Consider the following 13,280-nt stretch of genomic DNA (forward strand, 5'->3'; position numbering starts at 1 on the left):
CTGCAGTGCCCATCCACAGCCACTGTCTTGCAGTGAGAGTCCCTTCTCCATGCTGGGGCTCAGCAGTGACCTTCAGGCCAGGGACCAAGAGAAGTGCAGCCTCCAGAGTCTCCCAAAACCTTCCTAAAACAATGGAGAGGAGAGGCCCATGGCACTCTTGGGTTGCTGGGGCATTTTGTAGTGCCAGCCAGCAGCATGGCATCAGGCTGCACTCAGGACAAAAGGTGGCTGGGTTGATGGCCAGCGTGGGTAGATGCTTTTATTTCAGTCTCTCTCTTTGTCCCGTTGAGATGAGCAAACAAACCCTCTGCTCATCCTCCTAAAGGTCATCAGAGGTGTTCCTGCTTTTGTTTTGAGAGCTGGATTGATGCCGGGGTGCAGATCCCTTGAAGGAGGGGCAGGGGGGTGCCAGGGAAATGTAGGAAGAAAAATTAAAAATTGAAATCTGTTAATGCCACACCTTTATAACACTGAATAAATGGAGGGGGCCCAGTCAGCCGCACCCCCCACCCCCCCCCCAGCCATGGCTGCTCTCCCCAGCGCAGTCCCCGCGCCGCCCCGTACCCCGCGCGCTGATGAAATGGAAAGTTGACCATAAATCAATGTCGGTGGCTGCGTTAGCTATGCATCAGCGGCTCGGCGCCGAGATGCACCAAAACAAAGCACCGGCTGCTCCGTGTTCCCACACTGCCCCCTAATGCAGACAGACATCGGGAGCTGGGGAGGACGGGGGGCTCGAGAGCCCGAGGGGGTTCCCCCCCACATCCGCTCCCTGCCTCTCCTCCCTGCGTCCTGGAGCATGTCTCTCCGGGTGAGGTTGCCCATGGAGGTGAGGATGGTGAAGCCAGGGACAATAGGAAGAGGTCCGTGTTGCCCTGCTCCCTCCTTGGATGTGCCACCATTTTCTCCCTGCCCAGCCGTCCTGTCCCACCCTCAGTGGGATTTGCCACTCCTCCATGGATGCTGCTGGTGATGGTCAGCCAGCTCCAGCAAGACAGCATGAGAGCCACAAAACCAGGCTGCCCATCCCAAAATCCTGGGGCAGAACTCGGTATCAGCCTACACCAGGCAGGGTTTGAAGGAAGGTGGCTTACAAGCTGAAGGAAAGGAAAAGCAAGCATCAGAGAAAGTTTTTTTTCTGGAAGTTTAGTAGGATGCCCGAGGCTTTTGTACCGAACGTCTGGAGCATATGGTGGGATTTGCAGTCAACTTTCTCTCGGGTGCTCCAGCCAGATGGAGGTGACTGTTCTTGGCTCCGGCTGACACGGGTTTGTTTCCTGAAGAGCTTGTGTTAAACATATTCCTTAAAACCAGGCTTCTGCAGTTGGGAGCCCCAGCTGCAGGCGAGGCAGAGCTCCTGCCCACGGCTGCCTTTCGCTGTCTGCGGGGGAACTTGGCCCGCCTTGCCTTGCTTTGCCTTGCCTTGCCTTGCTTTGCCTCGTCTTGCCTTGCCTTGCCTTGCCTTGCCTTGCCTTGATTTGCCTTGCCTTACCTTGCCTTGCTTTGCCTCGCCTTGGCTTGCCTTGCCTTACCCTCTCTCAGGAAGGTCCTCACCCAGCACCACGTGCTGGAAGGTGACTATGGTCTTCCTCTTTGGAGGCACCTGGAGCATCTCTCCTAAAGGCTCCTTCAGAGATATCTTATTTTTTTCTTGACAACTTGCAAAACATCTCTCTCCTTCAGTAGAAATAAAACTCCTCTCCAATAAACCCAGGCATGGCTTTAATTAATATCCATCTAATTTATTTTAGTATTTTCTAACGTCAAAACCAGCAGGCAGGGGCAGGTATTTTAAACATAAGTTGCCTCCCTATTGCTAACTCGAAACCATCAGTGTCTCATGGCAGTGATGCTGTGCCTTCTCGTACCATCCTGCCTTGTTCTGCCACCCCCAGAGGTGCTTGAAAATGTTTTTAAATAGCAAAACTCCCCCATTAGCTGAAAGTATGTAGCCCATAAAACATGATCCATTTGTGGTGAATTACGCTGGAAACATAAATTGACACACGCAGAGCTATGATCGCTCGTGCCATTTTCCATCTTTAATATTTTACAAGAAGTTTGAGGAGTTGAGCTCATGAAAGACAGAGTGGAAATAATCTGATCGCCTGGAAACTCCCTGTAGGAAGCAGCTGCAGCAGTGAACTTCAGCCGTCTAAAGGGCCAGGTTGGGATTCTGAAGTCCCTAGAGTATAGAGGGGAGAAAAAATTGAAGCGAAGGGGAGGTTGAGGCACCAACAGCTGTTGGAAACAGTTTCCTCTAATGCCATTTTAGCTGTTTTGGGTTGATTGTTGGGGTTTTTGTGAAGCAGCTACAGGAAGGTGAAGAATAGCCCCTAGTGCAAGTTGTCCAGTTCGGAGATTAAAAAAAGGGAAAACTTGAGAGATGATGGGATTTCTCTGGTTGGGAAGAGTGCTGGTCTAGAGATGAGAGTGAGGTAAATGCAGAGCAGGTCCTGCTCATCCAGCATGACATGTCAGATGGAGCTATGCTGTAGGGATGCAACTCAGGGGCATCTGGGATGTGGAGGAAGCAGGACAGCGTGAGTTCAGCCTCCTCTTTTAGCAGCAGTAGTTAATAACTGCTAAATACATATTTTTTAAGAAAAAGGGGTTGTTCTGTTGGTCGGAGCCCACATGTCGTCTCTGCAAAACACTTGTCTCAACTGCCATGATCCATCGGGATCATCTGCTGCTTCCTCTGCAGCGAGGCAATCCCGTGCGAAAGAGTAACCAATCCAGCAGGCATTCCCGGCCAAGCACGGGTCCCAGCCCTGAAACTGTCTGCAAGTGTTTATGGAGATAACACCATCCAGAGGGTCTGCATTTCTGACAGAGGAGAGCAACCATGCCGAGGGGGCCGCGGCAGTTGCAGCCCAGAACGAGCACTTGGGATGCTGCTGCTTGTTGCTGTTTGGAAAAAGTGAGAAAAGAAGGAAAAAGGAAAAAAGCTGCTTTCAGCTCCTCCCTGCATGCCAAAATGTTTGCACAATCTGAGTTTCTGCAGCCACCTTATCCGGAAGTCTCCACTGGGAATGGTACCCCATGGGATAATGCAAGGGTGAGGATGCTGCGGCACTGAGCCTGGAGCATCCCAGGGAGCAGCTTTGGCATTGGGGCAGGACCACGCTCCAGAGGATGCATTCAACAGCACAAACAACTGATTCTTTCCGGATCCAATTGCCACGGGGGAATTTTTCTCTGGTGGAAATGCTGCCATGTCTCATAGATGCTTTTTCTCCAATAACCAGATACTGTTTGTGCTGAAGCTCAAAATGCTGACCCAAAGCACCACCTCTGGGCCCGGTCAGGGTGTGCATTGGTGGCCCTGTGTCCCACACATGTGATACCTGTTCACCCCATACCCTCACACGCTGGGAGATACGAGAGGGAGCACATCAAGGGTTTAATAACTTGAGGATGGGGTGTGGGTGCCTGTGCAGTCAGTACCTGGACAGCAACAACCCCCTCCTTGCTGCAAAGGCAGGCATTGTGGCGTTGACTCTTGCACTGATGTGGCTCAAGGATTGACTGGTCTCTGCCAACCTGGGTTTTTAACTTCTATGTGTTTTCATCGCTCATTCACCTTCTGATCTTCCTACCCCAAATCCTGCAACTGAGGCGTGTAGGAAGGGCTTTGGGGGTGGCCAGAGCTCACTGGGGGATGTTGTCCTCCACCTACAGGTGGTGGGAGGTGGCTGCTGCCCCTGCTGCACTTTGCATTTAGAAGCTTCAGAAGCAAAAATAAGTCAACTTTTCATGCCTGGAGAGGAATTCTGCTAAAGGAGGTTGATGCTACAGTTAGACCACAGAGGTTTGTCTTCTCTCTACGGGATGAGGATGGAGAAGGCAGCAAGAGGGTTGTCCTGAGGTGCTGTGGCCTCATCCAGATGAGGTTGGCCAGACACCAAGGGCAGGGGCTGGTTCTGTTTGGCTCCTGGAGAATAAATGGTGGTGTAAGTGGTGGGATTTCAGACTCTGGAGCAGAGAGGTTGGCAGGAGGCTGTTGGTTTAAATCCGCTTGGCTCCATCTCGCTGCCGAACCGTTCAAATAAAAAATTAATGAGAAAAAAAAAAAAAAAAAAAGAAGAAAAAACCCACCCTCTTACTTTATTTACATTGCACTCAAGTTTCCGCTGTACAAAAGATTTGCAGGTGCAAATATGTCCTGCCTTCATTAACTTCCCCTCCCTTTTTAATTTATGTGATTTCAATTTTCCTTCCCTGTACTGTTAATTAGGGGACCCTCTAATCAGTACCATTATCACAGTGGTATTCATGTTTAGGAAAGCTGCTAAACAAATGCTTGCAAAATTGCTAAATGGCTAATTAATGTCTGTTAATTAAGAAAATTGCTCATGGTAACAAACCATGCCATTGCTGGCAGCAGCTAGAAGGCGAACACTTGTTGAAATTAGTAACGAGGCAGGTAGAGAACATCTGCTCCGGCGCCAGTCCTGGAGCCTGCCGTCGCTTCCCATCACCTACTGACAGAGCTCCTTTGCTTTCTCTACCAATTACACCTCCTTTGACTCAAAAAAAATACTATTTTTTTTTCTCTCCTTACATTAACACGCACCGATATATTCTTGCACTGAGCTCACGGTTTTTCCAAGCAAATTTTCATTTTGTGCTTTTAAGGGAAATTTAAAAAAACATTAAAGTGGGTGTTCAAGCCCAAAATGTCAGCGGCTGCTGCACTGCAGCCTTAAACCTGCACCAACTAATCTCTCCTTTTTTCCCCTAGACATCCTTTCTTTGCTCGCAAGCCATTTTACTCGCATCCTTAGGGAATCCACCTCGAGGAAGGATGTTGCATCCCTTCAGTGTGGCAGTGCAGCCCCGGTTGTGCCGGCCAAACGCTGCCCAAAGCGTGAGCTGGGACGTGCTCCTTGTCCTCTGCGCTCGCTCCAGCACCTCCAGTGAACCACGGTCAAAACATAAACCCAGAGGCGTTTCCAACCTTTGGGATGAGAGAGGAAAAAAATTTTTTTTTTTTTTTTGTTTGGGGGTGTTTTTTGTATTTCCCCCAACCTCTCTGGTCCCCTCCTGCGTATTTTTTTTAACTCGTTGCACGCCCCTGCAAAGTGTTTCCCTGTGTGTTTGTCATTGCAGACTTGGTTGAACCACTGGACCATTTACCCTCAATGTGGCTGCTGTATTTTGACAGATGTTCTGATTTTGAATATATATATATATATTTTTTTGCATATCTCATTATTCATTGTTCAGCTGCAAATGAATAGAAACTCAATTAAAAAGAGGGAAAAAAAAGGAAAAAAAAATCATTTAAAACCGGGAGAACTGACTCCCCAACTAAACAGGTCCACCTGTGAATCCTTTTTTTAGCTCTTTCTGCGCTTTCATGTGCTAATCTATAACCTCCTTCTACTGTCTGACCTCACAGGGACCGCCTGGGTCACAGCCCTCGCCACACGCACAGCCTCCACCCCACAATCCTAACAGCATGATGGGACCCCACAGTCAGGTAAAGACACTAGTGATGGGTAGGGCTGTGAACCGGGACGTGCGCTCGATTTACTTCTTTTTTTCCCCTCTCTAAGCATGCTGGGCAGCGGTACCCGCTCCCCAGGGAGCATTCCCCCGGGCACCCCAGCTCTGAAGCAAAATGTTGGTTTTTTTCCCTTTTTTTTTTTTTTTTTTTTTTTTTTTTTTTTTTTTTTTTTTTTTTTTTTTTTTTTTTTTTTTTTTTTTTTTTTTTTTTTTTTTTTTTTTTTTGATATGCTGTTGTCAATGGACAATCGTGGGTATGAGACTCTTTTACCTTCCCAAGGTAGCCTGAGAAATTTAACTTGATGTGGGTTTTTAATCTTCTGTTAGTAGCAGCAGTTGTACAAAAAGTAACGTTAAGCCTTTCTTCTTTTTTTTTTTTCCCAGTACTTAGCACCGGGGTTTTTTGTGTGTGCGTGTCTGTATGTGCTTATTTGCCACTTTTTTTAATATATCTCTATATATTTAAACTTGAACAGTGTCTAACACTCAAGGTTTCCCATGCACTAATTTTAACAGCCTCACCTAGTATTGCCGATGTCAAACGCTCTCGAACAATAAATCTACAGAGAAAACGTTTAAGAAAACGGACTCCAGACACCTTTCTTTTTTTTTTTTTCCCTTTTGAAACGTAACTTTTTTAAAAAGGATGTCTCCAGAAAAAAAAAAAAAAATCAAAAATACCAAAAACAGTGTGTGCAGGCTAACCAGCGTGCGTGGGGAGCGTGCTGCCTCCCCACAGCTCAGCCCTGACCCCCTTTTGTGTCCCCGCAGCCGTTCATGTCACCGCGCTACGCCGGAGGTCCCCGGCCCCCCATCAGGATGGGCAACCAGGTACTGCGCTCCCGGGATTCCGCATCTCCTAGGGATTGCTGTTGTGTGGGGAGGGAGACAGCAGCCAGGTGTTCTGGAGATGCTCCTTGGCTTCGGGTGGCAAGCATCGCCTCCCTCGGGCATTCTCTGTTTCCTCGGTGCTGCACCATCTAGTGTCACTTAACTACTATATTTTAATTCTGTTTTGAGGTTCAGGCATATCCAGGGTGGAAACAACGGTGGGGAATGTGCTGCTTTCTATCTGTGATGTTTCCAGCAGGGTTGTGCCATGCCATGTGCTCGCTGCCCGGCTGGATTTTCCCTGCAATCGCAGAAAATTAAAGTGATGGAGATAATCCTGCTGCTGGGCTGACCGAGCGCTTAGATCAGCGGCGGGGTCAAGCGGGGCAGGTCAATGCTGAATTTTTTGGGCTGGGTTTATCCTCTTATCCCAGCTTAAACAAGGGCAGTTTGTTTCTGGCCTTACGGATGAAGGCTTCCACCCCACGCCCTGCCTGGGTGTGTTCATGGCTTTCGTTGAGGAATTCATGTCCTTCCCAGTGATGCCGTGCAGATCCATAGGGTAATGACCAAGCCAGAGGTTATCTGTCACTAAAGGGAAATTCAAAGAAACCTGCAATTCCCTTGAGCAGCAAAGGTGACTGTGCAAAAATTGGGAGCTTATTTTTTGGCTATCAGTGCTATTTTTGTATTGGTCTAATTAGCAGAAAGAGCAGTATAGTCAGGAAATAGGATGTAGCAGCTTGCTCTGTTATTGTGCTTGCTGGATTTGAGACTTGAATAGCTGGAACTTGCTAAATGATGGTAAGACAGCTTGAGATGTGGCTGAGAAAAACGCAGTGGGGGCTGAGCCTCCCTCTCAGGGCACTGGTGGCCGTTCTAGTGAGGTATTAATTGACTGCACCTCGTCATGGGTCAGTTTTAACAGGACCTCATCCTGCTGTGGTCTAGAGCTCATCCCAAACTCTGCTGGAGGTGAGCACAGTGAGCTGGGCAGGCAGGAGAGGCAGGAGACTAGTTTGGGGAGGATGCTCCCACAGAAGGATCAAGCATCCGGGAGTGGGTGAGGTTAATTAGAAGGATTTCATTTTTTTTACCCCCAAACACCACATATAAAACACATGTTTGCACCTACGCAGAGCTCGGCGAGGTTGCGGTCACATCCTGAGGGACAAGAGGAATAAATAGGCAGGCAGGAAGGTCAGGCAGCAGAAGTGTAAATATCCACCTCTACAACCTCTCTAGTTTATCTTCCTCCTGCTGCCAGCTTCCAGGCTGCAAAAACACTTGAGATTGGGCAGATTCTGCCTCGGTGCAACCAAGTGCACCCAGTGCCTGCGCTGTGCTCCAGCAGTGGGATCCTCAGTGTCGGCATCCAAATAAAAGGCAGCACTGTAGCAAAACTGTTTACAGTTTGCTTCCCCTAGGCAGATGATATCTGCGTTTTGCTTCCCCTTTATCTGTTCAGAGCAGCCTTTGAACTTTAAATAGCAGTGTTGCCCAAGCAGAGCGTGGGTTTGGGGACGGGGAGCATCTGCCTTCCCCTCTGCCTGCGTGGGGAGGGGTCCCACTGCTGCTCTGCTGCACGTGGAGCATCTCTTCTCCACAGCCCATGGAATCACTGTGACCTCTTTGGCCCTGCTGCTGTGTAGTACTGGGTTGCCATCCTGTGGGTCACCTTTCCCTGCTGGATTTCACACCTCTGCCCTTCTCAGCCTCAGGCTTCCCCCACTGCCCTAAAATATGACAGACTGAAATTGCGTGGCCTGCGGGTAGGAGAAAACTCTGGCGCCTTGTTTGGGTTTTAGAGGGTGTTTACAAAAAGATGAGGGAGGCAAACATCTGGAGGCTGTAGAAGTGGGGTGTAGGATGCAGCGGGACGCAGGATTTAATTTTTTTTAATCTTCTTGCCTTGTTTTCACAGCCCCCGGGTGCCGTTCCCGGTACACAGCCATTGCTGCCCAATTCAATGGATCCCACGCGACAGCAAGGTAAGCCCAGCAGAGGAGGGGTGAACATTAACGTTTCTCCTCAGCTGTCAGTTTGGGACCTAAACGGGCTGCGGTACCATGTAACATCCCCTACTTTTGCTCCCAACAGGGCACCCCAACATGGGCGGCCCCATGCAAAGGATGAATCCTCCGCGAGGGATGGGCCCCATGGGTCCCGGTCCACAGGTAAGCCCAGCTCCAAAGAGCATCATGCAAAAACACTGCACACCATTGGAACAACCTCCTGGGGCTTGGAGGGCTGGGAGTTCCCCCCCCACACCCGCCCTGTCCCCACATTAGTGTTAATGCATTTTACATTAGTCTTGCATCTGGAAATCCGTCCTTTTAACATGAGTGAGGTCTTCAGAGCTCATTAAGGGTATTGCAGCCTCCCTCCTGCCCTTCTGTCAGAGGGGATGGCACTTAGCTCTGTGCTGGAGCAGCCTTTGAGTGCATTACACTGCCTGCCTGGGAAATAGTTACGACCCTAACAGCAGGAAAGGGAAAGGAGGCTTGCATTTAAAATAAATAAATAAAAAGAAATGGCAAAGATCCCTTTAGCAAGGGAATAAGGCTTTCCCCTGTGAGGTTCCCCTCCACCTGCCCCTCCTGCTGCCTGCTTGAGCTCTCTATTTCGGGAAAGGGGAGTAAACTCTTGAAATTAAGCAGATCTGGGTTAATATATGCTGTCGTTCTGTTGATTCGCTTTCCGGAGTGGCTTATTGTTGACTCACTCCTGTTTGTTCCTTCTACAAGACTTCAAAACCAGATTACCATATTTTGGTTGGAGGTTTATCCTCTCTGCATCGTCGCCTACGTGGAGTTTGTAGCGCGAGGATCAGAGTCTGTCAAGAGACGGGCGGGTGCGCTGGAGTTTTGTTTTGTTTTTTCCCCAGAGACTGTTGAGATAAGTGAATGTTGTGTAAAGAGAGAGTTGTGTCATCTCTTTAACACCAACCTGATGATGCTGCTCAGGGATGCTCAGCCATGTCCACGGACGCCTGGATCCATCCTAGGGCAGGGAATAAAAAACCTGCATGAGCATCCTTTGCAGAAGTCCTCCAATAGCACTGCTGCTGTGCTTAAAATCCTCCTTTCCTGAAGGATTGCACCCAAAAAAAACCCGGCATTTGCCAGCGTGGCCTGCGCCAAGGCGAGCGGCGGCGGCTTGCCCGGGGGAGGCTGCTCGCTTCCCACTTCCAAAGCTCGCCGAGAAACTTGGAAGCGGCGAGCGCGCGCTGAGCGCCGCGTGGGATGGCAGCAGCTCCGGGAGCCGGCAGGAGTTGTGAAATGTTCAGAGCTTTATTTTTGACTCCACCATTCCCTGTGTACGTACATTAGGGAGAGGTTTTTTAAGAGGCAGCCTTTCCCTGGAGAGGCGCTGGGCTTCCCAATCTGGCACCCGCGGGCGCTGCCTTCCCCCCAGACATCCAGGAATCGATGCCTGCACAGGCAGCCACCAAAAATACCAGCCCTAGCCCAGCAGCCCCTCGCACCTTGCATGCTCAAGGCTTGTTTTTCTTCAAGCTTTGCATCAGGACATTCCTAAATACTCCCCAAATCATTCCAGAGAGCTGCAGAGCATCCAGCCAGGACATCCCGGCGTCCTGACAGCAGCTCCTTATTACACACCAGTGATGAATCATCCCTTTCAGCTGGTTGCTGCTGCCTTTTTCCCTTTAATAGTCCCAGTTGTATCGCTGCAGAAGCCAGGACGGGGTTTGCCAGCGCCTCTATGAAGAGGATTTGTAGCTCCCTGGGTTTTGGCGGTGTCTTGCCAGAGCCCAACATCCAGGTCGCTCAGCACAGCTGCGTTCCCTCCCCACCCTCCCTGAGCATCTTTCAGCTGGCTTCGTTTTCCAGCCTTTCAGCTCCAATTAAAAACGCTGAGCCCTTTTTCTTTTTTTTAAACAAGGGGTTTGATGCTGCTATTCAGTGTAAATGGCTGAAATTTCAATCAATTAAGGACTTGCCGGTAATTTGTTTGGGGAAAACCCTTTTCTTCCTCTTCAAAACAAACTTTAGTGATGCCCTCAGCAGAGTGCCATGTTCTGGTATATCCATAAATCCAGTGAAAAATTGACAACACTGAAGTATTGTACTTAAAATCCAGCTTGGAGCACTCTGAGGGGCTGTGGAATGGGAAGTGGCCAGCCATCACTCCTTCTGCAGTAGCAGTTTTTTCTTTAAATGGCAGAAATACAGCCCAAAAAGATTCAGAACAGGGAGGGAGGTGGGAGGGGAAGAGCGCCAGCGCGACCTAAATCCGGCTGCACGTCGCCTGGAGGGCACAGGGAGCAAAGCTCAGACCAAATGGAGCGCGGCATTCGGGGGATTCCTCTTCCTTCGCCGCCTGGGGCTTGGCTTTGTACTAGAGCTGGTTTTAGGAGATGGGGGATGCAGATCTGAGGCTCCCGGTCCCAGCTGGAGGCTAAGCCAGGGTGGAATAAGCCAGGAGAGGAGCCTCAAGGGGCTGCCTGCCCTTGCCTGTTCCCCACGGCTGCAGACCTGGAGCAGAGAGCTGGAGAGCACCAGGAAAACAAGCTTGGCTTGGTTTTCCCTACTCCAGTTGTCATCCTGAGAGCAGGGGATGCTCCATTTCACATGGAGCTCATGCAGCCTTTCCCCATCCTTAAACTGCAGCAGGAACCTTCCAGTGGTGCCTTTTCTCTTCCTGCCCCTGTTTTCTCCTGCACAAAAGGACAAATCTAAAAGGCTGTTGTTGGCACCAGAGGCTGGGAGTGGATTTGTCTCCCAGACTTGGGAGGGGGTTGTTTTTCCTTCAACCATGTGGCCTCAGAGAGCAGGGAGGGGGAACTTCAGGGCTCAGCCTGGCTCCCATCCATATTGAGCTGCCTGTTTTTTTATAAATATGTAGCAATATATAGATATATTTACCAATTGCCTCTACATTCATCATCATTAACTTTTTTATTAATCTCATTTTTACAAACAGATCTGCTTGTTTTTTTGATTGTTTATTGGGGATTTTTCCCCTTCTCTTGTCTAGTGTCCTTTCCTGTTACAGTAGACTGACTCTTGGTTATTGTTGCAGAACTACGGCAGCGGCATGAGACCTCCACCCAACTCCCTAGGCCCTGGCATGCCTGGAATTAACATGTAAGGCAAACCCCCGCACTGGGATGTTTGACTGCTGACTCAGGACTGCGGGACTGTACGGATTAAAACACAACATTCTTTTTTTTCCTGTTTAATTTTGACCCCAGGGGGCCGGGTGCTGGTAGACCGTGGCCGAATCCCAGCAGTGCTAACTCAGTGAGTATCCCATGGTCCTTGGAGCAAGAGCAGGGTTGGTTGGGAAGTATCCTGCAAATGGAGCCATTCCCTGTTAGCTGAATCCTGCTAATGAGAGGAGATTCCCAGCCTCTTGCTTAGACTGCTGGGCCCCTGAGTTTCTCATCCTGGCCGGGCTGAGGTGGCAGTGGGGGCTCTCAGCTGTGTCCTGCTGGGAGCCTGTGGAGCCCCCATGCACCCCGAAGCTGAACTTGGCTCTCTTCTCCCTACAGATTCCATACTCTTCTTCATCGCCTGGTACATACGTGGTGAGTCCTTCTGCTCCATCTGTCCATCCTGTCATTGGGGTGCTGAGATGTTACAGGAGTTCATATGGTTTGGGATGCAGTTGGTGCCATGGGGAGTGACCAGGCTGGTTTTGGGGGTGTGAGGTCCAGCTGGTGTTTGCAAACGTGGAACAGTGGGCAATGCTCATATCTGCACATCTGATGCATCTTTGTCTCTCTGCAGGGTCCCCCCGGCGGCGGTGGTCCTCCAGGGACACCCATCATGCCCAGTCCTGCAGGTATGAGCCCTCCAAGGAAGACCCCCCTTCTCCCAGACCAGCCCTTCAGGCTCCTACCCCTTCCCCTTCCAGGAGACCCCCAGCCCTTGGGCTGTGCCCACAGGCAAACAACAGATTTCAACTTTCTGGGGAGTGAGTGGCATGGGCTGCTTGGCTTTGGGATGGCATTTGAGGGTGTTCCTACATCCCCCTATGGATCTGGTAGCTGGGGGGCTCAGGGAGGTGAGGAATTACTTCCCCACACTTCACAACCAGGAGTTGAATTATTTTTCACAGTTGAATTTCTGTGATTAAAAACTTTGTGGATCTTCATTAAATACAAATTAGCCAGAAAATGGTGGTAGTTAGAGGGAATTTTAGGTGATAAAATACAAAAGAATGAGTTCAAGTGGCATGAGTTTGTTTTAATTAAGAAATGAATTAATCACCCGACTTACTGGGCTTCACTGTTCCACAGATTCAACAAATTCAAGTGACAACATCTACACAATGATTAATCCAGTACCGCCCGCAGGCAGTCGATCGAATGTAAGTCTGCTTTCTAATAATTTACATATCAGATACCATAACAAATCATAATTAACTTCATCAGTTGAGAGTAAAGCAGTTTAATTGATTTCAGCCATTTGTTACAAAACAGAAATAAAACAAACCATCAAAAAGCGATTAACTCTTGGGCAACTTTGTTAATTTTTTATGCTTATTAAGAGAGCAGCGGTCCTGCTGCTCCGGCCGAGGTAGTGGCAGCTGCGTGCCCGGAGAGGTGCTGGGTTTTGTGGGATACAGGCAGCCTTAAATCTCATTAGATGCTGGTTGGATGGAGCCCTCTGTGTTGCCATGGCTCTGGGTCTGCCACTCAGCCAAATTTTATAGGACAATCCGCAGGACCCCTGAGGCCTCACAGCCTCAGGGGATGATATGGTCCCAAGTTGCGCAGAGGAGGTCTAGGTTGGATATTAGGAAAATTTTTTCGTGGAAGGAGGTTTCAAGCACTGGAACGTGCTGCCCAGGACAGTGGTGAAGTCACCATCCCTGGAAGTGTTCATGAAACCTGTGGATATGGCATTGAGGACATGGTTTAGTGGTGGTGCTGGGTTGACAGCTGGGACTTTGTGATCTCAAAA

The 13,280-nt window shown here is 49.5% G+C and overlaps 1 protein-coding gene across 3 annotated transcripts in view; it reads left to right on the forward strand.

The window, feature by feature from the left end:
* SSBP3 (single stranded DNA binding protein 3) overlaps positions 1–13,280 on the forward strand; it is a 55,590-nt gene that overhangs the window by 39,871 nt on the left and 2,439 nt on the right. Inside the window, exons 6-14 of one of the 3 annotated variants that reach the window (XM_027879090.1) lie at positions 5,408–5,488; positions 6,286–6,345; positions 8,270–8,336; positions 8,446–8,522; positions 11,392–11,456; positions 11,564–11,612; positions 11,864–11,899; positions 12,102–12,156; positions 12,614–12,684. In XM_027879090.1, coding sequence (XP_027734891.1) covers positions 5,408–5,488; positions 6,286–6,345; positions 8,270–8,336; positions 8,446–8,522; positions 11,392–11,456; positions 11,564–11,612; positions 11,864–11,899; positions 12,102–12,156; positions 12,614–12,684 — 561 coding nt within the window. The remainder of the gene's footprint in view (positions 1–5,407; positions 5,489–6,285; positions 6,346–8,269; positions 8,337–8,445; positions 8,523–11,391; positions 11,457–11,563; positions 11,613–11,863; positions 11,900–12,101; positions 12,157–12,613; positions 12,685–13,280) is intronic. The other 2 variants (XM_027879091.1, XM_027879092.1) reach the window with 2 other exon arrangements.

The sequence above is a fragment of the Empidonax traillii genome, unplaced genomic scaffold (assembly GCF_003031625.1).
Source record: "Empidonax traillii isolate 1590-97213 ecotype Southwest subspecies unplaced genomic scaffold, ASM303162v1 scaffold50:size1795014, whole genome shotgun sequence".
Taxonomy (NCBI): Eukaryota; Metazoa; Chordata; class Aves; order Passeriformes; family Tyrannidae; genus Empidonax; species Empidonax traillii.